The sequence below is a fragment of the Seriola aureovittata genome, chromosome 13, assembly GCF_021018895.1.
Source record: "Seriola aureovittata isolate HTS-2021-v1 ecotype China chromosome 13, ASM2101889v1, whole genome shotgun sequence".
NCBI lineage: Eukaryota > Metazoa > Chordata > Actinopteri > Carangiformes > Carangidae > Seriola > Seriola aureovittata.
The window spans coordinates 14,795,426-14,821,737 of record NC_079376.1 but is presented as its reverse complement, the minus strand read 5'-3'; the positions used below and the strand labels follow the sequence as shown (position 1 = coordinate 14,821,737).

The window sequence follows — 26,312 nt, the reverse complement described above, 5'->3', positions numbered from 1 at the left end:
TCCTCGGCAGCTTGCTGATTTAGGGTGGGCAACTGACTCTCAGAGACAGGGGAGAGGAGAGAAACAGAGGGGTTAGGGAAAGACAGGGTGAGAGGGGATGAGAGACTAAGAGGGCGGGAGACAAGACAGGGATGACAAAGGGGAGGACAGGAAGAAAGTAAAGTAAAAATAATACAGGGGCATGAGATGTAAACATGCAACAACACATGAATACGTAAGTGAAGTTAAAACATGATTTAATCCTATGTTTTTCATTTGTTTGTAATGTCAAAAAAACAACAACAAATATGATCAATATTTGTTACTCAAAAGGACTAGTCCTATCGTGCAAGAAAGGGCCCAAAATGTATTAAAATAAACAAAATCTTTATTGGAATATATTAATCTGTTGAAAGTAGAGTGACAGTTTTCCCTTTTTTGAGAAAGCAAACCATCTGTGCTACAGCAGGTTGAATCTCATCATCCAGCCAGCTGACAGCCGCTAACCAGGCCTGCAAACAGAGGGCAGATTACATTCTGAGAAAACTACACATGCACTTACTGTCCTCCGCTTTCTAGTGGTATCTCAAACAGCAGGCTCCTTCAGCAGTGTTTTATAAAGCTTATAGCAATACACTAGTTTGACCTCTGCTTAACAAATTTCATGCCACAAGGCTTATTAACATCAGCTCCAATATTCACAAAAACTGTGTTGAACTGAGGTGTCCGATCCTGAGAACACGTCAAAGACAGGAGATTCTGGTCCATTCGTTGTATTTGCATGCCACACTGCCTTCCCAGCAACCACAGGGCAGTAAGTCCATTTTCCTGGAAGCCGACAAACTCGCGTGTCTACGTCCGTCCCTGGAGTCTGTGCTTCTACGATGATCAAAGCACTTTGTTTTTCAGTGTGCTGATCTGTTTATCGACTATGTTTTATGTGTAGTTCCGGTAAGGAAAGGGCTTGGGTGGAGATTTAAGCATGTTCTCACACACACACACACACACACACACACACACACACACACACACACACACACACACACACACACACACACACACACACACACACACACACACACACACACACACACACACACAGACATGCAAACACAAATCAACACACATGCAAGCACACAAACGCACCTCTAAAAGGGTCCCTGGCATTGTGACATTTCACATTTCATTTAAATCCATGAGGGATTATAACCCTCTGGTTAGGTAGGAAGAGAGAAAAAAACACTCATCCATTAGTTTTAAACATTTAAAGGACCATCTAAGATAGACTGATGGATGTAGAGAGGGGTGGGTGGGTAGTTTTGGTGATGCGTAGTGAGGACTCTGTGGCACAGCACAAGTCTGTCCTAGATTAAACAGCTGCTCTAATCCCCCATTTCTGCCCCCAAATTGGGTTTCCCTCAATCTCGGCCTTGCCATCCTAATGTGAGAAAAAGAGAAGTGGAGCAGTGGCTGAGGCAAAATAATCAGCAGAGGAGGAGAAAAAAAAGAACGAGATGTAACGATAAAGCAATCGAATGGTGAGTTTAGGGGGAACACGCACAGCTTGATTGGGGTCAGTCAAGGTTTCCTGAAGTCAAGCTCTGTCCCTGGTCAACTGTAAACATTCATTCAATGAAGCATGGCTCAGTCTGAGTGCAGAGTTGTGCAGAGTTCTGTAACTAGAACTCTGCACAAACTAGATAACTAGAGACTAGTGCTCCTGCATCAGCACTCCCAAGTCCAGTTCCAAACCTGTAAGTCCAATTTGGCCAAGTCCATTATGCTTAACAGCACTGCATCAGTCTGTGTCCTTCTGGAGCAACACCCTCGAACCATGACAAGAGGCACATTGGCTCAGACTTCGCCCTCATTGCCTCACACTTCGCCTGGGCTCACAGCACACTCTCAGTGTGCCAGCTCCATGTAGGTCTCCATGGATCTAGTCATGGGGTTTGCCCGCGGCTCTGGCGGAGCCTGTCTCTCTCTTTGAGCAGGTGAGTAACGGCAGAGCGTATGGCAGGAGCCTGGGGATCCGTGGGGTCCTTCTCTAAGTAGAGACTAAAGTGCTGGGCGCTGCAGGTCAGCAGGCTGTCTGGACTGTAGCCCCGGTGACCCGAGCGAAGCAGCCTCTCACAGGCCAGTGCCAAGTTCTTGTCCCAGTTTGGAGGGTAGTCTGAGTGGGCCTCCACAATCTCCTTATACAGCTGTCCAGAAAACACAGACAAACGTATGCACAGAGAGAGACACATTAAAACAGATGTTACCGAAAATAAGAAAATGTAAAGTCACTGAATATGTCATACTTTGCCTCGTGTGGGACTTAAATCTGCACCTTTATGGTAAATGACAGTTCTGTTGCATGTTTGTTGAGGTCAGACTCACAGTGTAAGACAGCTCAAAGAGGCGAGCTTTCCCCTCTCCCTGCATCCTTTCTGCCAGGTCAAACAGAAAGAAAGCCGTCTTCATCCTGAAACAAAGCACGCAGGCTCAGGGCTAAGTGCTGGATGGATGAGCCATGCAGATCCACACTCTCAGACGCACCACTCCAATGGAGTGATTTATGTAGATGCCACCACCAAATAGAATGTACATGTAGATGCTCTACCACACAAGACTGGTTTATGGAGATGTTCTAGTGGGCTAGTATGCATTGTGACGCAGCTTTTTATCTGCACACTAAAGGATACAACCTCTCTAAAGAGGAAACCAGTGCATCCTGAAAAAAAAAAGAGTTTACTGTACCTGGCTTGCCACATCTCCTCATTAGCGACATGCTCCCAGGACGCAGGATGGAAACTGTTCACACATGAAAAAAAAACACATTTCTTTATCTAAACAGCTTCAGGCGTTCGCTAGTGCACAGTTCCACTAACTATAAATGATTATTTGCGTGAATATATTGTTCCACTCAACTGTGCAGGTTCGATACACTAAACATCAATGTTTGCTGCATAAACATTAAATGACTGAGCAACAATACTAGCTACCACATTAGACATGGAGTAAAATCACATCTCCCTTTTTCACTTTGTTGACTGTAAACACTTGACCTCTTCTTCAAAAGAATATTTTAGCAGGGTTCCCGAGCTAATATTTGGCTTGTGGGCATTGGCGGACACGCTTGTCGTGAGGGTGCGGGAAATAATGTCACAGTATTCAGCCGTGGATATCTGAGTGAATGAAGGGCTGCTGGCAACAGCAACAGAATATGGAGCTTTGACTAATTCCACTTTTGACACAGTTATTGACAAAACGCAATAAGAAACTCATTATTTTTCATCTTCAGTCTCATTTCAAATGGCTGAGGGCCTAATGTCTTGCTCTGGTTGAATTCCCAAAGAGCTGGATCACAGCATGGAGAACAGAGGACAACCTCACTGAGGGAAGCTTTGTGGAGTCTGTGGAAGGAGGACTGAAGACCACAGAGAGATGAGAGATGCTGTTGGTGATAAAATACATGGTGATGACTAATTTGTTGGAGTTTATTATATTCTCTGAATTAATCTTTCTAGTTTGTGTAGATCATAAGTTGGTTAAAATGTGCCAAAGGATTTAAACCCCAATAACTCACCAGTGGGACAGTGGAGCCGAACATTGTTCAAACCCAAAGATATCAAATACGTCAGGCTGAACTTTGGCAAAATGTGTATAAAATGATGCATGTGACATTTAGAAGTTTTACATTTGATGACAAACATAACCTCAATGAGGAGCTGCCACAAGCTGATACAGAATACATATGATACTGTCAGACAGTGTGGAGTAAGATTACTTTTTTTTTTTTTTACCTGGAAGCTACTTGAAAGGAAAAAAAGAGGACCATAAGTGGCATCAAAGACAAACCTGTTCAGAGGCATAATTGTTTTTATCTGTGTTTGCACCTGTTGTGTGGCTCGCTCCAGTTGTAGATGTTGCGAGTGCGTCGAGCCCATTCTTCAGGGTGAAACCGCCTCTGAACTGGCACTAAGTAGTCACACACACCCAGGGGCCAGCGAGAGAAGCTACGTTCCCAGCTAGGGTCTCCATCAGACAGCCCAATGCAGGTGAAAACATCCCTCCTGCAGAAAAACAGATACAAACAATCAGATAGAGGCTTGCTCACATCCTCAGTTATTCTCTCCAGGTGACTGTTGATGATGAGAAACACAGGAACACCATGAAAACAAACGTTTCCTTGCATCACAACATCTCCTAGCTTCCCTCCAGCCTAATGCTGCTCACCAAAGGCTCGAGCCCTGTGGGTTAATCCCACAGGTCAGTGTTGCCCCACAGAGAGACAGACATGTTGGCCTGGCAAACACTGCCCCCTGGTGGCCTTGGCATTAACAGGTCTCCTGCCAGTTTCTGGGTCTCAGTTCCTCCTAGAGGAGTGAATGTGAGCAGGGAGCAGCTATAAGTCCACCAGAGACTGTTTAACCAAATCAAGTAGATTAGTCGACTTCTGCAGTTCATCAAACTCCTTTTATGGCCTCAACAGTTCTATGGGCTTATCTACTCCCTGCACTCACCGCTGTGTCGACCATCCCACTGATCTCTGCCTCATTAGATCACCCACTTGTTCATCTGGACCATTTTTCCCCTCCCAATTCACACTCTCTCGATTCTACATCCTTCTATTTATCTCTTCAGACCATCCCTTTATTCCCCGTCTGCTCTCTCTCTACTCTCTCCGGTGACTCACTGCGTGTTGTGGGACAGAAACTGCTCCAGACTGAAGGTGTCTTTCCCCTCAGGGTGGACCGGATCCCACCAGCGGCCAGGGAAGTGGACCCCAGGGTGGTGCTGCGCCAGCTTGGCCACATACCAAGTGTATGTCATCATCTAGAAAGAAGAAAGGGTACCACCAACTCTGTTGAAATCTTTGTATTCACTGTGATTAGCAGTTAAAGAATAAAAAAAAAAGTTTTTTAAAAAAAAGACCACACACTGAACGATTCACGTAAAGAAAAGGATGTACTTTTTTCTTCCTTAAGAGTAAAAGTTGGAAGCTCTTGCTTTTATCTTTTATTTTTTATTACATTGCTGGCTTAAAGCCACTCATGATAGTGATGCTGATAAAGAGATATATAAACTTATGATCTACATCAGTGGTCCCCAAACTAAGGCCCGCGGGCCGGATACGGCCCGCCCCCACATTTGGCGCGGCCCCTGGAACTATTATTATTTATTTCATTAATAGTGTTATTTATTTCCTGACTTTTTTTTTCTGTGAAGAACCCGGAAAGGGTTATTTGGTTATGTGTGGCTTTCTGGAAAACAATAAATTTTTACGTTTAGGCACCCCTGCGATCGTCACACTTTTTCTGTTACAAACTGAACCCGGCTCCCCATCAGAGAAGGGAAAATTTATGTGGCCCTCACAGGAAAAAGTTTGGGGACCCCTGATCTACATAGTGACATATACAAAGCAGAAAGCCTACAACAGACTTTCTTTATTTTCTGTTATTTGTATAGATTTCAGTCTTTCATCACACAGCAGGTAAAAGGTACACTGCCGCTTATCCCAGAAATATAATTTGCCAGGCAATCTTCCTTTCCTTCACAAAATCTGTCCTTTCTTTTCTTGTTTCTGTTTTGAGAATAAAGAAATCCACCTTTTCTATGCCCCCTTGCATACAATTTGTCAGCATATAACATGAAGAACAAAGAATATAAAATGTCATTACAATACACACAATTCAATAATGCCAGTTTAAATCTGTGTTCTTCAGGTTGGCCACTAATTATTTCTATTGTTATACCTATGTTTATAACACTACTACAACTTAAGGTCAGAAGGAACCTTTCTTTGACTACTGAAATTCAAGTGCTCTTAATAAGACAAAATTCTTACATATGATATGTATCAAATACAAAAACTTCAATGAGAACTGTCTCGACTTAACATAGACAAGACAGTGGAGAAATCAAAGCTCTGACCTCCTGGTCAACGAGCCGTACATCGGGCCGTACATCCTGGCAGTAGTATAAGTAGCGCAGGGAGTTTCCAGGCAGATCTCCTCTGGTCAGGATGATCGAGTCTGTTGGGACGGAGGCCAGAAGCTCCCTCCCGAACCGCTCCACCACACTGTTACTGCTCTGATCACACTCCCTAAGATCATCAGTACATTTGCAGTCATACTGTGTAATATCATCAAAACACAAGTTGTGTTTAGTTGCATTTAAAAAGGGGTTGAGTGCATCTTTACCCCTGCTTAGAAATGTGTGCGATGTGTACAGCCGTGTGTGCGTGAGTGTGTGTGTGCGCGCAGTGTTTGTAGGTACGCTTTCAAGGTGCTCTGAGGGTAAGTTGTCAGTGCCCCCGCCCCTTCCCCTCTGCGGAGCGCTCTGGCTGCCTATCTAATCATGGGGAGACAGGTGTGATGGGTCTGACAGCACAGGCCATGCTCTCCCCTTGATCAAAGCCGCTCAGTGATGGCTGTCTGGCACTCCCCAGCACTACGCTGGTGTAATCTGCCTTCTCGGACAGCTAACATCTCAGACTGAGCTCTGTGAGTGGAATCTATGTGCTAACCGTGCCTCTCTTTAGCCCCTACCATGGGGTGAGCAGAGAAAAACCTGACATGCGGAGTTCAGACCTTCGGTATGAAGCACAGAGGAGAAACAAATCGGGTTGACTCAGGGAAAACTTATGCAGGGGGATTTTAGAAGAAACTAGAATGAAAGGGGAGTTTTTATTTCACTTTAACTTTACTATACAGAAGTACTTAGAAGTCACTTTGGACACATTTGGCTCCAGTGTACTTATAGCAACAGCTAGACTCTGAAAATAAAACTGATTCCACAGATAGATGCACAGCGATTCAACAGAATTGGACTGATCTAAAACAACAGCAGCTTGACACAAAAACACTATTATAGCTTGGAATCACTGATAGACTGTGCATGTACAATTGAATGCGGCTACAATTGCTATGGAAGAAAAGCATCACTGATGGTATCGGGTATTGAATATACGCCAAGCTCTGTCAGAGGAATGGATACGTGAAAAAACAGCAATAGAAGACAACACTGAAGATCCAGCGTGACTGATGTGTGACAATTTGTTTTTAATTATTCTGTGTGTATTTTTTAGTCAAGTTCATTGATCTACTGTGATCACAATTATTGTTGTGGTATTTGATTTGATAATTGTCCACAAAGTGTGTGTTACAAAACAAGGTAATTTAACTGCAACCTATTGTAATCACTGATTCATTTGAAACGCAGTGCGTTGTTGAACAAAACAATAAAAATAAATAAAAAAACACACAGTATTGTTCTTATATGTATGGACAGCATTGTAAGTTTTCATCTCATCCAACAGTAACTTTGTTACTGCAACTGACTGCAATGCTCACCTGTGATTGGTGTGCACCATATGTGCCAGCAGAGCCATAGTGAGGACCCAGCCTGTGGTCTTCCACACCCCCCCACGTCCCAGCCTCCTCTCCAGCTCAGTGTGAGCCTGGCTCAGGCCGAGGCCTGCCAGCACACACACTGCAGCATCACTCTGGAGCCAGAAACGCTCAACCTGCAGGAAGTGAGTGTACGCATGTACACACACAAACACAAACGCACACAAACACACACAAACACAAACGCACACAGACAAACACACACACAGACACACACACAGACACACACACAGACACACACACAGACACACACACGTGTTTCCTGTAGGTTTTTGTTGTTTTTTGATTCTCAGTCCAGACCTGGGTTCACTAACGCACCTGTTCCAGGATCAGCGTAAGTACTACTGTTCAAGTGCTCTTGTTTCACCCTCCTCTACACACGGACTCATTAATATAAAATTATGCTGTAATGTCTACTGTAACTCAATCTTTAAGAAGACTTCTTGACTACTGCAGACACATGATAATAACAGCAAACAGTTTGGCTAAGAGAGGATGGCAGAATGAGTTCAAGTCTCACAACTCACCACTCCAAGCAGTAGGGGTCTGCTGATGTCCAGGTTGGCTCTCCAAGCAAAAAACAGTGAGTAGACCACCAGCATGGCAGTGAACAGCCAGGACACTGAGCGACATGTCCTACGACAGGAAAGGACATGAGACCACTTATTATTTATGTACAAATATTGTTCTAAATTCAAATGAATATTGTTGTATAAACTCTAGATATATTTCCCTAGTGTATATCTAGTCTAAAGTACTATTTTGTCTGTTTACTCCGTAAAAATATACTTGTTTTGAATAAAATATTGCAGGGTTGGAGAGCCCAAGAGCAAATGTATATCCCAGCCAGCTAAGAGGTGCAAGATTGATTTTCTAATGCAGACTGAGTCATAATGAGCTGGTGCCAACTGCTGAATCACAAACTCATTACAGTACAGCTGTAAAATGTACTTATACACTAAAAAGAAAACACGTTACCCTTACGGCAAAAACAAATCATCATCTGAACCTGAAGAACTCTTTCAAGCCAGAGAATATGACTTCTGGTTTTTCCTGCCAAGAGACTGATTCGATGGTTTTAAGTGCCTGGTCACTGACACACACTATCAAGCTTTCTATCAAAGTTTTGTCACATTATGCACAATAAATAATATATATTTTTGAGTAATAAACTTACAAACAGTTTCTCTCAATAATTTAATGTTGGTAAATCAGCATTTGCATGTTTTTATTTTGGCATCCTATAAAATGACCTTGCTATTTTTCATCTGTGTGTGTATGTAGCCAAGATGATCAAAGTTCACCCCAGGAGAGGGGGAAACAGGGGGGGTGGCCGGTGCCCTACAGAGCCCCAGGGCTTCACTAGGCTTTATCAGCTCCACCCGACAGACCCCAGCAAAGGCGCCACTGTAATAAATTACTGGATCACATTGCCACTCTGCCACATACAGATACATGGAAGCATAGATTTACTTGTACACACCAACATGTTTTTGAAAATCCAAAACACACATCACCCCCTCTTGATTTGAATGTGGAGCGTCACGACAGCTTGACAGTAAGGTGCCTCAGTGTTTTTTTGTATTCTTTTTTCTAAGATCAGCATTTTGTCAGTGGTTTTGTTCCCTTCTTTTACTCCAGGGGATTAGATTTTTTGGGTGAAGTGGCTGCTGAGATGTGTGTGACAGAGTATGGTGTTTTGCATGCCGGCGTCTCGATCATCCTACCTGTTCCATGAGGAGAGGAGCAGGCCTATTCCTGCCAGTACCAAAACAGGAAGCGAAAGGTCCGCAAGGCAGTGGTCCATCTGGGCCCTGCACACACAAACACCCATATAAACATATATGATGGACACCAAAGGCAAGCTGAATTATCCACCCTGCTACTGAAGTCAAGGACACCAATTATTAAATGCCCTCCATCCCCTATCAAAACAAACTCCTTGGACTGTGCGTTCCTCCTTTCAATCGGATTGACAGATACGAATGACTGTGTCATCCACCCCCCGCTGCCCCATCCTCTCCTCACAGCGCCTGTCAGTCAGAGAGCGCTTGCTCAGAGAGAGAGATAGTTTCCTGCCTCTTCCTTAATACCCATCTCTATTTGACAGCTTATTGAGTCTCTATATCTCCCAATGTACACTATGTGTGAATGTGCTCATGAGCGTGTGTTTGTGAGTGTGTGTGTCAGCTTCTCCAGTGGGTTTACGTCTCCAGTGCGATATGCCTGTCATGTTCGCCTCTCTTCCCCATCTTGAAGGTGTGCTTGTCCATCAAGCAGCAGGGGTGATGGGAAGGGGTGGGTGCCTGGCAGAGGGGGGGCTAGTAGTGGGGGGTCTTAAGACGCACATACACCCCCATCCCGTCAGCTGGAGAAAGATACCAGGAGTGGGATGACTGCGGTGGTGGTGGTGGTAGTGATGGTGGAAGTGGGGAGCAGGGGAGGGAATCGGGTGGAGGAGGTGGGGGGTGCTGGAGTGGAAAAATACAATTTCTCCAGCTCTGTTGCAGTGTCTGTCATCACAGCTTGTCACGCTTAAACACCAGAGCTGAGTGATCATTTCAAACTGCTGGAGAAACAGAACACAGCGATTTGGCCCTCTAAGCAGGTTCAGTTCTGCTTTGATGGGAGAGAGAGAGTGGAATGGGAAGAACAAAAGCTGCTGGGGAGAGGAGAGAGGGAGAAAACGAGAACGGCTGCAGAAATGACTCTGGGGTTCTCAGAAGAGACTGATGTGTCTGTGGTTTAACCTGTGTAAAACACCAGAACCAGCACAAAGTGCGTTTGGGTCCTCCATCTCTAGAACCATGTGTGCCCTCTATGTGCTTCAGATTTTCTCCACTGTTTCTACCCAACTCTATTTTAGAATCTACTTTATAAGTAAAGACAAAACACCAGAGATGAAAAGACGGCCCACTGGACTGTTGGTTAGATGGAACAGGCAATTGGATGATGTGACTTTGGGTTCTGGACAATTTTGATGGACATTTTTAACAATTCTTTTGGCGTTTTTAGAGACTGAACAATTACTCAATTACCTGATGAAATACAGTGGTAAATAAATTAATCAAGTAATCAAGTTGTTTTTGTGTTTCAAATTTTTAAGCAATTTAGTCTAAAGGAAAGGTAAAAAAAATCTGCCACAGAAACTTACTGTAACATTGTGGTCAAGCTCACAAGGCTCTCGGTCTTTGCCTGAAACAAGGAAGGAAAGGAAACAAGCTAAAAACATCTGGATGCAAGATAAAATAGACATATACAGATGAAGTCCAAAAATAGCAGGGTAGGCAGCACATACCAGACTGAATGTGCCGTATTCAGCCCTCAGCAGGTGGGTCAGCAGGCCTGACATGGTGGTCTGATCTCCCCAGCTCCAGCGGGCTGTGTTGAGGTAGGAAGAGATGGGCAGGTAGATGTACGGCAGGAAACCAGAGAGGAAACATACTCCCAGAGACACAAGGCCACGCAAAGACAGCTCCTGCCGAGAATCACATGGGACACAAACTTAATGTCTCAATGTTCCCGAAAACGGAAGTCAAACATTTTGAAATATTGCTGCTACATAAAGTAACTGGGAATTCAATATAAAGTCTGACATACGCCTACACTCTAGATGTGATGGTAACAAGACCGAGGAGACTAATGAAAACCGACTCTACATTCAAAATCATCCTCTCTACATCCTACTATGATGTCTTAAAGCATAATGCTAACATTACACCATCTGAGTTCATCGGGGACCTGCTCTCAAACCTCTCAGAAAACCAAGTGGTTCTCTGACTTCTTTATGGTAAAAGTAAAATTATAATAATAATAATAATAATAATAATAATAATAATAAAAATAATAATAATAATAAAGACTTGGATATTTAAAAAAGGTTTTTTCAGTGATCTATCTATATATCTATGTCAGAATAATTGCTCCCAGGTTCTTGGATAAACCCTTTCCACTTATACTACTAGAGCATTTCAGAAGTTACTTAATTTCTACTTTACTCTCAAATGTAAGATTTATAAATGTTGACTGAACACAGCTGGACATTTGAGAAACAAATTTGCTTGTCTGTCTTGGGATTTAAATTTTCTTCCATGTGAGCTTTGATTCATGAAAGCCCAGGGCTTACCTTATGAGAGTAGAGTCGGTGAAGGACCCAGGGAATGACAACTAGTATATACAGCACCAGGGTGTGTTGGTTACAGAGCCCCAAGCCACAGCATAGCGCTCCCCAATGTGAAATCTGACAAGGGCAAGCAGTTCAGTACAGCACTGTGAGTTCAATGTGAAATTATCTTAACAAGACATCTGACATCAGAGAAAAATTTGCATGTTGCACTAGATTACCTTCCTCCTTTGCGTTGCATTTTCAGCACAGTGAAAGCTGGCGATCAGGAAGAAGAGCAGACCGACAAAAAGGTTGTTGAGGGTGAAGACCTCTGCCACCATGGACCACTGCCAGCTCAGCCTGGACACAGCAAACAGCCCTCCTGCCAGTACTGCTCCAGGGCCAGGACCTGCCAACCTGACAGCGAGGGAGAAGAGGCCAACATTGTCATACACAATTTAGGAAACACCTGTGCTCAACTTTCCACGTAAACCAAGGAATATCTGGGAAATCATAAATCTGGTTCAAACCAAACTGAAGAATCGGGCAGCCCGGAGGAAGGGTCAGGCACTGACATTGGCACTTGTTTTATCTTTGGTGACATGTATATATTTTTCACTATAGGCTTGCTGCAACCGTCAACAATTATTTCACCAACTAAACTAAAATTAATCTGAAAAAATATCTTAAAATATTCAAATTTAACAATTCTGGCCTCACTGTTTGCTCTTAGTCAGTTCGAAGGGCTACAGAACTCTTAGTGTTTTTTTCTGTATTTTATTTGGCGTAACTTACTCTGCACTGACACAAAAAAGGCAAAACAACAAAGTCAGCAGCTTCACACAAAATTAAAATTCTGCAGTCAAAAATGGCACCACTTCCCTCAGACTAATTTGGGGACCCATTATAATCTCTCTACGACCCAAGTTTGCTTCTCGGACAAGACCTTGAAAAACACTCTCAGTGAATTGGGGCAATTCACATATCATGAGAAGTCCCTCCCCAGCAGCCGGTTGATCTCGAGCAGACTGGCACAGAAACCACCGTGGTAGAGATAGCACTTTATCCTCAGCTTCTTAAATATAATGTGTGCACAAAAGTTTTCCCCTTCCTCCTCTCCTGTACTGTCTCCATCTCCTTTGCGGTAATTGAAGCAAACTTGGGATAATCTGTCATACGCTAAGACCCACCACTTACTAAAATGAGAGACAGAGGGGGAGAGAGAGAGGGGCGACAAATGATGGCGAGAAGGGAAAGAAAAGAAAAATAGTGCAGAGAAGTGTGCGTTAAAGGGGTGAGACAGTGTGCGGGATGAAGGATGAAATATAGAAAAAGGAAGAAAAAAGTTCAAGAAGAGAGAGGGGAAAAAAGAGAAAAGAAAAAAAAAAAGCAGCCCAGTCCCCGGCATGCTGGCTCTGAAATATGAGCAGGCTCGACAATTAGGGAAGTCAGGCAGTATGGCCCTTTCCGCCATTGTGTGGAGTGGCTTAGAGTCCTCATCAGCCTATCAGCTAACTGACAGGCAGAGAGCTGCTCTATTCAGCACCGCAGATACAAGCTGCAGGCCAAACGGCTGCCAGGTCCCTTATGACCCCACAATCCCTTGCCGGTGACAGCTTCAAGCTCCATAGCAAATTAGGCGCTCTCACATTACAATCGCAGAAGACAGATTCCATTAACGGTATCTGAAATTGAGTAGAGAGCAGGCCCGTTATCAGACCTGACTCATAAGCACCGCCATTAATCACAAGGCATGATACCATTTATACATTTCCAGCTCTCTGCCTGCCGCTGTGATAGTCAGCCACAAAAGGCCTGATGAGACTTAGGCTAGGGGAACAATGGAGCTTTCTGAGGAAAGCGCGGTAAATCAGGAAAAAAAGGAGAGGGAGAGCGAGAGAAGGGTAGAAAAAAAAACTCTTGCTTGCTGACTACTTCCCCCTTTTTTTCTTGGGTTTTCTCTCTCCTAGTCTCCACTATTTTTCCTCAGTGTTCAGTATAAGGCAAGCTTGGTGGATGAGTATGTATATGTGTGTGTGCACTTAAAGGGGGGGGGGGGGGGGGCGAACTGTGTTGATGGGGCGTCTAGGAGTGGGTCTTAATAAGAGATAGCAGCGCCTTTCTCACTGCACCGCTCCAGGAATTAGTTGTAACTTGAAGGAAGGATGAAGAAGGGTGCGGAGTGGGGGGGCAGATGGGGACTTTTGTTGAGGTGCAGGGACCCTCCGCACCCATAATTTTACCTCCCTGCATGACAATTAACCGTGGCTCATACACCTAGCAGGGGGGCTGGTTTGGGGGTAGCACAGGGTTCAGAACAGTCGTGGGGGTCCACAGTTGGGTTATTACACCAAGTCTTTTCCTGCTTCTGAAAGCCCCGTCTGATAGCCAGGCAGTACTCGTCACATATTCAGACACACACACACGCACGCACGCACGCACGCACACACATTCCTGTTCTTCGACTTCTTTATTCTCCCTGAGTGCCTGACAAATCTCTCTGTTAGAGCTTGTCAGTCTGTAAGAGCCCAGTGATGTGTGTACAGTGCGGGCTGTAAATGACCTGTCTGTCTGCGTGGGACCACCTGGGTCCCAGTCAGCCTCTCAGCCTCTCCACAGCTCATTCTCCAGGCTGGCTGCTCCCAGGGCACGCAGATAAAGCAGGACACATTCTGACACCAGTGTGGCTGTGTTCCCTGTTATCACAACTCAATGCGGTGCAGGATGCTGCTGTGCTGAAATGTTGTGGCTCAATGACAATGGCCTGGTTGAGACATGGCAGGAGAATAATACGGCTGACAACGAGACTGTTCTACCCTGAATTGATTCACCCTGCCAAAATGTCTACGTCATCACTTGGGTAATTAACTGAATGACAAATATGATGCATTGAGTCTGGAATGAAACACAAGCTTGGAAGTAATGTAAGCGGTTGAAAAACAAAATCACTAATAAATCTTTTTTTTTTTTTAGCTAAAAATGATACAGACGGAATGAAAATGATTAAATAGTAAAAATCACTAAATCTGCACAGGTTCAAAGGGAGACATCAAAGGTAAATAAAAAAATTATAAATGACAAAGATATAACAGACTGTGGTGAGCAATGTCCCCTTCAAGGACACAACAAAAGCTGTGTATAATCACTTTGAAGTGTCAAAATGGGACCTGCCTCATTTACCCCCTCAGTTCTACAGTATGGGCCAGAGATGTGCCAGCACCAGTCGTCTGTGCTAAATAACAGCACACAAAAAGCCTACACCAGCACTCTGCACTGAATGAGGCTTCACAATGGAGCTGGCCAAGGGAGCCACTGTCACACACCACCCCGGGGAACAGACAATACCACAGCTGTGCCATCGCGGATCAGCGTTGCTCTGTTCTCTAACCGAATGGTGGTTTGGGGAAGCAGCGCTGGAAAAGAATCACACATTCCTGAAGAGGGTAGAGAGCCCGAGAGAGGAGGTGGCCTGCTCGGGCTGAGGCTTAGGTTTCCAGCTGGCCCTCACTGACACCCCAGGGCTCTCCTCTGGCCAGGACACCAGGCAGGGTACTTAGTAGCTATATGACAGTGGTAAGTGTCTGATGAATTGCTTTGAAATTTCAAAGCCAAGTGGAAACTGATATACAAATTTAAGCTTTTAAATGATATGGTATGTGTATGTGTCAAGAAATCAAATATCCTTTTATAATTCTATAAAGTGTTTTAAAACTAGTCAGTGTATGTCTAAGGGCTGAGCAACAATATTCAGTTTTCGGTATTATAGTTTATTTTCTTTCTGTGTGCTGACAGTAAGATCATATCATGTTATCATTTTGCAAAGTTCTGCTGTTTTAAAGGGGTAAATCACCAATTTTACACATCAAGTTCAGTTTATCTGTGATACTGTTCAGCCTGTGAGAACTAAAGCTATCCATAGTTCAAAAACTGACCCTGGTGACATCATCCATGGCTTGGGTTTGGAGACTACACATTTTTAGCAGAAAGCCTGTGTTACAAACTGGGGGCACAGAGTTTGAAAGACATGGACATTTACCAGGTTTAACGAAAGATGTCACGGAGTTGTATTACAGTAAATGTAGGATCCAGTGTTTTCAGGGCTTCACCTATACTTCAGACTTAAAGTCAGGATATCTTGGCCTCTGCCGGTTTAGTCAAGTCTTGTCTATTCTAAATTTAGCACTTGTAAGCCGTCCCGACTTTTTGGAAGTGCAATATTAAAGTAGTGGAGTCCCCCTTTAAATTGATCATGTTAAGCAAAGAAAATTATATTATTAAGGTTTTTATTTTATATGTGTGAAGAACACGACAGTGGAACCTATATTGTTGCATTGGTTAGTTTATGTGTAATATAGCAGAAATTTGCCATATTGTGCTACATAATGATATCAGGAAAATAAAATCGAACTAATATAATGATATTGATTTCAGCTATGTTACCCAGCCATTTTATGGATATATTATTGATATCATTATGTACATCATATTATATATTCTGGACATATTCTGCTTTTCTAACTGACTGTAATACCCAGTGAAAGTCTACTTGTTTGGTCATTTATAAAAATTATTTGTTGAGAAATTACCCTCCAAAAGAACAAATGGTCATCACCAGATTATCGTCACATTTTTGATACTGAAGTAAGAAAAATATATTTTTTAAATTTTTCTAGGGGTATATTTTTAGAATATTAGTTGTCACAGCCTAATTTCCAGCCAATCACCAAACCAGGCACTTCTCTCTCTTTCTTGCCTCATCCGGTGTGTGTTGAGGAGGCTGACTGCTTGCACAGAGGGTAAATAAGGGACCCAGCTCTGCCGCTTAGACACCCCTCCTCCAGGAGAGCGCTCCAGTGCTCCAAGTGCGTGTAAAATTAATCACCACAATTCTGCTCAAACAATGCAGCCACTGACATGACAATTTTTCCCAGAATGCCATCTTAATCTCCACCCAACACACAAAAATTACAGGAAGAGGGAAAAAAAAAACAATTTAGAAAAATCCTGTGTTTATGCAATTCACTGAATGCCATTTTTATTGCTCCTTTTTCCAACAAAGTCATTAGGCACACACCACTGATATATAAATGTTGCTGTATAGATTCCATTAACTAATTCTGGGTGAATTGTAATTGCCGAGTCTGATCCGTCTCCGTGCCTGGTGCCTTATTAAGACTGCCTGTGGTGGGTGAGGAATGTAATATTGACGTCCGAGGCAGACACAATCTCGGGCCCACGGGCGAAAGGAATATTAAACTGGTACTGTATTCTGCTGTCTATCTAGCCCTCCTCCCTCCTCCTCTCTATCCCTATCCCGTAGCCAGTAATGAGGAAATAACATCTTCATTAGACATCTGTTTAACTGTATTAGAGGATGAGTCCTGGGGGAACCATTGGTCATGCTGAGGATGGGGGGAGTAAAGGAGGTCTGTTGGACTACAATATGAAGGATGAGATACTGCAAAAGTGGAACAAAAGGTCCAGAGATTGGGGCCTTTTTTAACAGACAAACCTAAAATTGCCCTCTGTATTTTCAGAAGAAAACAGTGATGGGTGTATTTTCTATTGCCACTTGGGAAGAAGATTTTATCCGACCATAGCAGATGTGAGAGGGAGGGGCAGGCTTGCCACCTACAGGGAGAGGTGAGAACGTTATCCGACAAAACAACTCATTCAGCTGTTTCCAAGATATCACAACTTCCACTCAAGATGTCTAGAAAAGAAAAGAAAATGACACAAATGGTTGCCAAAAAAAAAAAACATTCCCCCTACACATTGCTCCTGACATGATCCCAACAAAATACACGCAACTCCACCCCTGTGGAAAAACAACCCACCTGAGCGAGGAGGGAAAGCGCCATCAGGACCATATGGTGGAGGTCCTTATAAGGAGATGGGGACGCAGCACAAGGCAGGGGATGGCACCACGCCCACCCTCCGGTCCACTGAGGTATCAGCTGTGCCACATGGGCCAGCTCTTGGTGGAAGAGCCTCGCGCAGGTGTGCTTTTTCTTTCGAGGGCCGCCAGGGAAGGGAGAGGCCAGACATGTTTGGTGTGATTCAACAGCGCTGTTATGTAATCATGTGATCAAACAAAAAGTGCTGATGACTGAGCGTTGCGAGGTTGTTTTTCTGCTCTGATGGCTGTCAGCACACTAACGTGTCTGCTCCTGGTTTCTCAGGATAAGCCCAGGAATGGAGAGAGATTCCTCTCAGGTAGCAGAGATTCAGAGCAGCTTTAGCAGATAAACTGTGAAACGAGAGAGCGCAGAATACCAAGCTGTCTGGATTATCCCGCTATGAAGGGTGCATTCCTCTAGAGACTCGTGGCTGAGGCCTTTAGCATTCCACGGGCCAAATGTTTCTTTCTGTGAACCTCCAAGTGCAATCGATAGTAATTATCATTACGTCCACCATCCTCAAAGGCTTGTCAGGCCATGGTGTGAAAACATAACAAGACATGCAATTTGGCCATCAAACCATATGATCAAGCCAAGAGAACTGTAATTGACAAATCAAAGGGAGGCTAAGTGCTACATTTAAACTTACGCAAGAGAGAGAAGTGGCTTCCAAGCCTATCAACTTACATTCCCCCACATTAAACACGGCAATCTGGCCGACTAATTTAAATTGATACATCAAAGGCTTGCCATGTTGGGTATATTCCAGATGAATTTCAAGGTCTACAATTTACTATTTGAGAGAAACTGCCTTCAAGTACCCGTATTAACTTCACTACATTTTGCCATCTGAAAATAATCACACAAAGTGATGATTTGTTTGGGGGAAAAAGTCTACTTCTCAGCTGATACAAACCCAAAAATAAGAAGTAGTGAAAAAGTTTATGAGGGCCTCAAAGGGACAGAAACAACAGAAGACATTTCAGAACTTAATTTTGTTCGGAAAAGACAGAGGAAACTGGTGTCACTACAAGGACAGGGCAGGTATGAACGGGTGTCAACTGGTCAGTTTTGGCATTTCATCTGAGGGAAAAGCCTGGCCAGAGAGTCCCTGCAGGGCCGTGGCCAGACATCTATGCCAATCTTCTCGGTATGGTCAAAGCACCCAATGCCCTCCATGCCAGAAGCGAGAGGGACGTCTTGACCATCCGGAACCTCCATCCCCCACCTCCCCACCTCCCCACCCCCTCATATTCTGCCCTTTTCAGTAACCCCTCACCAGGCAGAGTCTGCCAGCTGATCCACAGCCACAAGCTCATCCCAAACTAGGCCCTGAAAAGATAACGACTAAAACCTTTTATGCTTATTTTTCAAATTGAAAGCGTAGATTATATGTTCATACTTAAGAGCTTATATGGTGTGACTGTGGTCTGGCTGAAGTCCTCACTACCCATCAACCCTTGTTGGGGGATGGGTGGGGTTGGAGGTCCTCATAATGACTTTTTACTTGAACATAATCCAAAATTGGATCTAAATCCCCAGAGATTACAAAAAGGGCTACAGTTAACATGCACACCGGGAGCCAAATATCACCCAGACTGCATGGATATATTCTGGCCTCAAAATAACTGCCTGTAAATGTCTGGCCAAGAGCTGAGTCCAATCCCACAATTCACTGGTAACTCATCAAATGCATTAAGACTAGGGGGATGTAGGGATACACAGCCGGAAAACCCCAAAGAGGCACAGTATTGTTTCCCTTTCTTTTTGTCCTCTCTTATTCTTTTCCTCTAACCTGTCCTGGGCAGAGTGGTTGAAGCTGGCAGATTTTGATTCACCTTTGAAGAACAGAAAGGCAGGACAGGGTCTAAGGCTGATGCAGTCTGGGCTTAAGGCCAGTCCCCTGGGGAGCAATTCCTTCCCAGCTCCTGCCCTACTCCAGCAGGGCTGACCCTGTACCCTGACCTACTACAGACCACCTGCCACCTAACATACATTGGCCAGGCACACAGGAAGTAGGCCCAGTACTGATCACCTGGGAACACACACAACTTCATTTTCACCTGCTTTCCCCCCACTGTCACTGGGACCTCACAGCCTGCCATGGTCTACAGCAGGTAGAAATTACATCATATTCAACAATTCCTATTCTGGAATAGTAAATCAGAAGCATATGACATGCTTGGAAATGCCCCAGTATGCATAAACACTGACAAAAAGGAAAAATGTTGACACTAAGCTGCCATCAACAATGCAATGTGGAAAATCACTAAGATCAGCAAAAAGGTGATGTAAGGTAGTCCAGCCAACCATGCGAGATAAACACACATACAAAGAGGGAAAGGGTAAAATACTCCTTACATGATGGGGTCAGCAGCAGGCGAAACTGCAGGGTGGTAGATGGCAATGCAGAGACCGTAAACTGTGCTCATGACTGAGTGAGGGGAGAGGTGGTTAAAGAGAGGGGAGAGGGAGGAGCGGAGTTAGTGATCCTGTTCCTCTAAGACCCAGGAGGCAAGAAGGGGGAGATTAGAAATCGTGCCATGTCAGGATTGGGAGCATGCTGGGCAGTGGGGGAGCAGGAGAACAGGGACGCCGGGGTGGGTGCTGGAGGGTACGATAATTGTGATATACATACACACACACGCACTCTCACAACGGGTGGCTGATGGGTAAACAGGCAGGGCAGGGTGGTGGGAGAGAGGAGGGCGGCTGGGCCCTGCTCCTGAATACTGAACAGAGGATCAGGGACGCCACTGCCTGTCCACCAGGACCCAAAAATACCACCCCCTGTTCCAGACAGCATCAAGACGCAAAAAGTCAGTAGGGAAATGTTTAAAGGGGCCCTTCTCTCAAAAATTCCTATTGTAACTTCCCTTGAATATTTGACTTTTACTCGACAGACTGATGCGTGTGTTAGTCACCAGAAGGCTCTTCTGCTGAAGGGGGAGGTCTACTTTGTACTTCCCTGAAATCTGAGTTTGAAAATCTGAGTTTGAGACATGACTTTGTGACATAAATCTGTAGAAGACAATCATGAAAGAACTAATCCACAAAAATGCTCTCTTTGGGGATTAGTTTTACTCCTCATACATTCACTTAAATCAAAGCACAGCAATGGCAGGACAGAAGAACACAAACACATCAATATATTGTGAAAAATCATGTTATATTATATATATTATATTTTCTTGTGCCTACCTGCAGACAGTTATGCAGAGGGCACCACAAGCTGCAGCCCCCAACAGGCTACCCATCAGGTTGACGCTGTGGGCTACAGAGAGTGATGGCAGGACACACATGGCCAGGCGAGCTAGCAGGGTGAAGAGAGGGTATCCTGGAGGATGAGCCACCTAAACACACAATGACAAAGCCAGTGACCCAAATCCATTCACGCAAGAGGCTATGAGAGAACAGCACATAAAGTAGGTAATGTTTTATCGAAGATGTGCTTGACGTGCTCTGCAGGAGGCCGAGATGGTGGACGTGCACATGTGGTACGTTGTTTTGCAAAGATATGGGAGAAATGAAAAGTACTAGAGACAGAAGAATACAAAGCTAGAAAAATAATATAAGAGGTGACCACTGAGCAAGATGGAAGCAGATGGTGATAAAGAGCAGTAAAAAATGAGCTTTTATCAGTGGCCTTTTGTGATTAAGTTGCAAATCTAGTTGCTCCTCTGCCCCCTGTAGACACCAGTAGAGGCATGCTGTAGAGCTACAGCAACAGTGAAGAGTGAGGCTCATCCCGCCCAGACTGACCGCAAACTGACTCTGCTACGATACCAGAGCCCTCCTCTCCCTCTCTTCCTCCCTCTTCTCATTTCTTTTCCTCTGGCCTCTTCCCAAGGACAGTGCAGCTCCCTAGAGCCTGTGATAAAGCACGTGGTGCTCGCCACCCCCGGCCCCCAAACCACCTCCAAGCCGCAGTCATTCTCGCCTGGGGGATCTCAGCAATCACAGCAATTAGCCGCTAAGTCTCCTCCACCCAGATAAGGGCTCAGTCATTAAACACAGACTCATTCCCTGGCACTGATAACACGAGCCATGCGGGCAGGGAGAAGGGGCAGCTCTTCAAATGAACACGGAGCTGAAAGGTGAGAGTGTGACTACCTCACCGGTCACCTCAAACACAGCAAAAGCTCTTTGGTTACAGTATAATAACTTTGCCCAAATCTGAGAGAGGGGTGGAGGATGGAATGTGTAGGTCAGGAGAAGAGAAGAAGTGAAGCAGAGAACGAGAGAAAGAAAAAGGATAGCAACTCAGCAGTTGCTGACAGTTTAGTGAACTAAGTAGCATTGTCAGACAGGTAGGTAACTCTACTATAGGAACATGAGCATGTTGAGGAAGGACTGTGTGGCCGACAGGAGTGGACAGATAAGCAGTTATAGGACAGCTGAGGGACAAAGGCCACAGGGAGCAAGGGGAAGCAGAACTCTAGAGCTCTGGGGATCAGAAGGGGGGGCCAGCAGCCTGGGGCCCAGGGACGGCCTGCAAGGCCCTGGGGAGGCCTGAAAGGCAGACAGGCAGGCCACACGGACTGCAGCACTAACAGCAGGATTACTGGCATAGTGACACCGACACAGCCTCCCTAAAAGGATCACAGCGGCGTAATAAACTTTATTAAATAATAAAACTTATTATAACTGTTAACCCGATTTAGTTCATTCTTCGCGGCTTACACACACACACAAAAAAGAGGGGTGGATATAATAAGCCTTATACCGTACATAAGGCAAAGCCTACAAAAGCCATCGCCTTACCATTGACTTTAATTGGATTTGAAAAACGGGTTGCAAATTATAGCATTCTCTATTTGCAACTTAGTAAAATAAGTGTATAGAAAAGAAGGGGGGAAAACCTGTGGACTGAAAGTAAATTAATCTGCTTTCTGCCCATGCTTAATTAAACTTCCTTAATGCTTATAAAAGTTAATGAGTGAATTGATTAAACAATACAGCTAATACTTACCCCCAGCTCACAAGCAGTGGTGATCAGCTCTCCTGTGGAAGAGAATAGGGGAGGAAATTAATGTAAACCCAATAATTATTATTAAGAGACAAGTCTGCTCCCAAAGTTTTCCCAAATCAAATACTTGCACTGGGGTTTTGCATTAATTTGCCAGGATCAAAACCTGCAAATCTTCCCAGTGTGACATTTCCTAAGCGGCACGCTCATTCTCTTCATCTCTCGCTTCTCCCCTGATGCCTCCCTCCCCTTCTCCAGCACATACACACAGATATAAACACACACACACAAACCATTAGACTCCCTCTCCAATGCTCTGTCACACAAAGACACACATATGCTGATCTGAGAATAATGCTTCCAGTCCCATCCTCCCCATGCATCAGGGTCCTTTCCCTTCCTTTTTCTTCTGCTGTTCTACGTGCTTCTCTCTTGCTCCCACACTCCCAGTGTCTCAATGTCTCGTTTAGTCCGTTGGGCACAAACAGAAAGGCAACGTTGGTGACAGTCACAGAATGAGGTAAGCTGTAAAAATAAGAGCCGGTTGCACAATTTTTTGACAAGCTCTGTGTGAGGCACAGCACAAAGTGAAAAGAAAACCCCTAAAAGCTGTTTCAGGAAGCTTTAATGTATCTGGGCACAAACCCATTTGTGCCAGAATATACCCAGAGCGTTTCAAATTATACTGATTTCTCACCCAATGTTTGCATCTCCCACTCATGAAAATTGAAATTTGGTTCAGATTAAATGACATTGATAAATGTTTGGGTTCAAGACAGCTCCCTCTACTGGTACTAGGTGGGTAGTCATCTCCTCTATCCAGTACAGCCAATGAAACTGTGGCCTTTTCCTGCATCAACATTGACAGGATAATCAGTCTATTACTTCACCAGCATCCAAACTATGTAGAATACCTAGTAAATTAACTGAACACTACATATAGTATAAGAAAAAAAATACATTTGAAGGTTAAAGTTTTTTAAGTTTTCTTAAATAATTTCAAAAAAAGGTTAAAATGAATCAATCTGCAGTGTTACACATCACACTGGCTCAGAGCAAATCGAACATTAGCAACAGAAACAGAATATAGCTGCTTATTTTAAATCGAAGAAACTGCAAGTGTTTTTCCATATTAAAAATAAACAAATAAAAACTTACATTTGAAGAGCAAGAACATGGGCCATGAAGCCGTACCAACCGTTATAGAACACAGCGGCTGAATTTCAGGTGGCATTGGCTGCTTCATGTGTTTTGCAACCTTGCAGATACAGTGAATTACGATGCCTAAATTTCTGCCACATGAGGAGCCCTAACTCTTATCAGTCTAATGGACCATGAAGTCAGAACTCCTCCACCTGCACAGCTTAAATGTTTTCACAGCTCCATTTCACCTGGCATGAGCCGCCAGCTACCTGCCATCATTTTACATCACACTTTCTCATCCTTCATCGGTTTCTCAATTTCACTCATTTTCCCTCAGTAGTGGCACACTTTTACACCATTCAACATGGAAACTCAAACTAATACTGAGCCAAAACATCCATCTCAGTGCCACAGAGATGGAGTTCTGCAGCCCCAATACTAAAAATGGAAAATATTGACTCAACGGGGTAGCAGCACGGGTGCCAAGAGTCTTTGTGATAGTGGAGCATGGGCACCCACACCAGTCTTCCCATAATCCCCATCATTTCCACACTCCACATTCCTAGACAACAGCGTACCCGCGGGGCTGCGCTCATGCCTCTCCAGGGCACATCACACCTAAAGAGATTAGGACACAGAGACGGAGACCTGGAGAATTCAGAAGGGTGTTCAGCTGGCACTATCAGAGCGGGCATCCTGCACCGTCCCTAAACACTGTGGAGAAGGGGCTGGCCATTTTTTCAAAGGCCCCGTTCGCTAGACAGCAGCACAACCAGCAGGGCTACTCAGCGCTCCAATTGCCTGCTCTCTCCTCGTCTCTGCTCACTCATATCTGGCCGAGCTTTTCATATGCTTTCATTCTGCAAAATGTGCATTCCTCTCCGCAGCAGCTTGCATGCCACAGCAGTACAAACCTAACAAGCAGAGCCTTCATGCCCTCAAGTCCACATTTACAAGTTTGTAACCTTGCTATCACTTCTAAACACTGTTTGTAATTGTGCAAGGCATTCCTTCATAAACTGCATTACAAGAATGTTGGAAAACACATTGGCCAACCACATAGGAAGGTACTGAGTGAAATACATTTGGGTCCACTGTTGAGCCTTGTTACAGAAAAGTGCAAATTAAATTTATGCATACACATATAATTTGAATTTAAACAAACAAGATGGATTATTTTGTGAGTCAAGGGCTGTCAACAATGCTTTGTCATTACAAATGGTGTCTATATTTCCCACCATAGAAGTGCAGTCAGTAAAAGAAATAATGCTCTACTATGTTTCTCCTTGTGGCTTGGATGGAGCATTCTTGCAGATGTGTAACAGGGTAAATATTTGGACACGGTAAACTTTCTAATAACTTTATGAGCAACAAAAGTTTTTTGATAATCATCATAGCATAATCTCTATGTTGATATATCAAATGTACAATTAAATCTTTAAAATTATGTTAAATTTATGCTAATCCAGTGGGTGAAATCTCTGTTTTTCATCATTAAAAGCCCTCTCACATACTTTCTAGTGCCACAGAATTCCATCTAAAACATAGAATGTATCTATGCACTGTCGCCAACATTTAAAGACAATTTGACAGTCACACTAATAAAGACAATAAAAAACATAAAACAATAAAATAAAAATACTTCCCAAATCATGAGTAATTCAACAACAGTTATGAAAATTTGAAACATTTTAGTGGTGTTTGTTCTATTTATAAGACATTTACTCTCAAATTAATTTACTGTAAAAGCCAAATGCAGAGTTGTTTACATTATGTTCTGCCTTCAACAAACAGTGCTGGTGTTTGAGCTATTGGCGCCCTTTCATTGACTTGATGAAACTCCGGGATTATTGAGTAAATTAAAAAATCTCCCTAACTGAATTTTTGAGTTTGTGGGTTTCAGTACGTTGTGTTCCTGGAAACTTCTTGTGTGTCATGTTGGTAGAAGTTTGGATTTTTCATCTGATGTACAGCAGCCTACCTGCAGCACCACGGACAGCACCAGTGAAGCTGCAGCAGCTACATCACCAAGGCGCCACACGATTGGCTGCCCGGCAACACAACAAAGCCACATGATCAGAGAAGCATTTAGCTATAGCGGGCTAGCACCAACCTGAGTCTCCACCGGGGACAGTCCTCTGGACACAGGGCACATACAAAGCTGTGACACAAGCGACCGTAGCACCAGTCAGAATCCAGCTGGTCCTTTTCTCCGCGGACATTTTTATTCCTGGATAAACACAGATAGTTTTCAAACAACAGCTAGCTAATGTCGACTAACTAGCGAGCTAACGTCACTAGCATCCATACATTTCTGGATGTAGAGTGTCAACAGGACTCGGTAGCAACCAGTTACCTGAAAATCGATGTCAGACTACAGCTTCAACGAATTCAGTGGGCCACCTCTTAAGTCTTGTTTGCGGTTTCGTGTATGCTGGCTTGAGAGTTAGCTAAATTGACATGTTTCTTTTCCCGGGAAAGTAGCAACACCTAATTCTCGCCGACGAGCAAAACTCGCGATACTACCGGACGCGCCACTCTTCAAAGTTAGAGTGAAGTGGTTGTGATTTATTTGTTTGTACAATGATTACTGGATATAACAGTTTAGGTGAGATGCGGCGGTGGAAGACGACTGTTTTTTCCTCGGACGTGTTACCTGTGAAAACTGTACTTCTTTGTTCAGTCACTGTGATTCAGAAATGAAGCGTTGAGATTTCTCTCATCACTTCTGTTCACGTGACAGACTGGGGGAGGGTCTATAACTATTTTCTAAACAAGCTAAACGACTTCTGTGAAAAATCCGCTGAAAACAATAAAGA

At 44.0% G+C, this 26,312-nt stretch overlaps 1 protein-coding gene across 2 annotated transcripts; it reads right to left on the bottom strand.

Annotated features, from left to right (window-relative positions):
• Positions 1-347: 347 nt before the first annotated feature.
• tmem260 (transmembrane protein 260) lies at positions 348-26,312 on the bottom strand. Of its 2 annotated transcripts, XM_056392674.1 has the most exons (17): positions 25,850-26,312; positions 25,607-25,723; positions 22,354-22,385; positions 20,583-20,734; positions 11,721-11,898; positions 11,503-11,616; positions 10,675-10,854; positions 10,531-10,571; positions 9,104-9,190; positions 7,904-8,012; positions 7,320-7,492; positions 5,899-6,070; positions 4,661-4,800; positions 3,861-4,037; positions 2,722-2,775; positions 2,362-2,446; positions 348-2,183 (listed from the first exon to the last, which is right to left on the bottom strand). In XM_056392674.1, exons 2-17 carry the CDS (start codon positions 25,713-25,715, stop codon positions 1,923-1,925), a joined length of 2,064 nt encoding a protein of 687 aa, XP_056248649.1. In that variant the 5' UTR covers positions 25,716-25,723; positions 25,850-26,312; the 3' UTR covers positions 348-1,922. The 2 variants fall into 2 exon arrangements, with proteins under 2 accessions (XP_056248649.1, XP_056248650.1); XM_056392675.1 differs by lacking the exons at positions 20,583-20,734; positions 25,850-26,312 and having other exon boundaries at positions 25,607-25,696.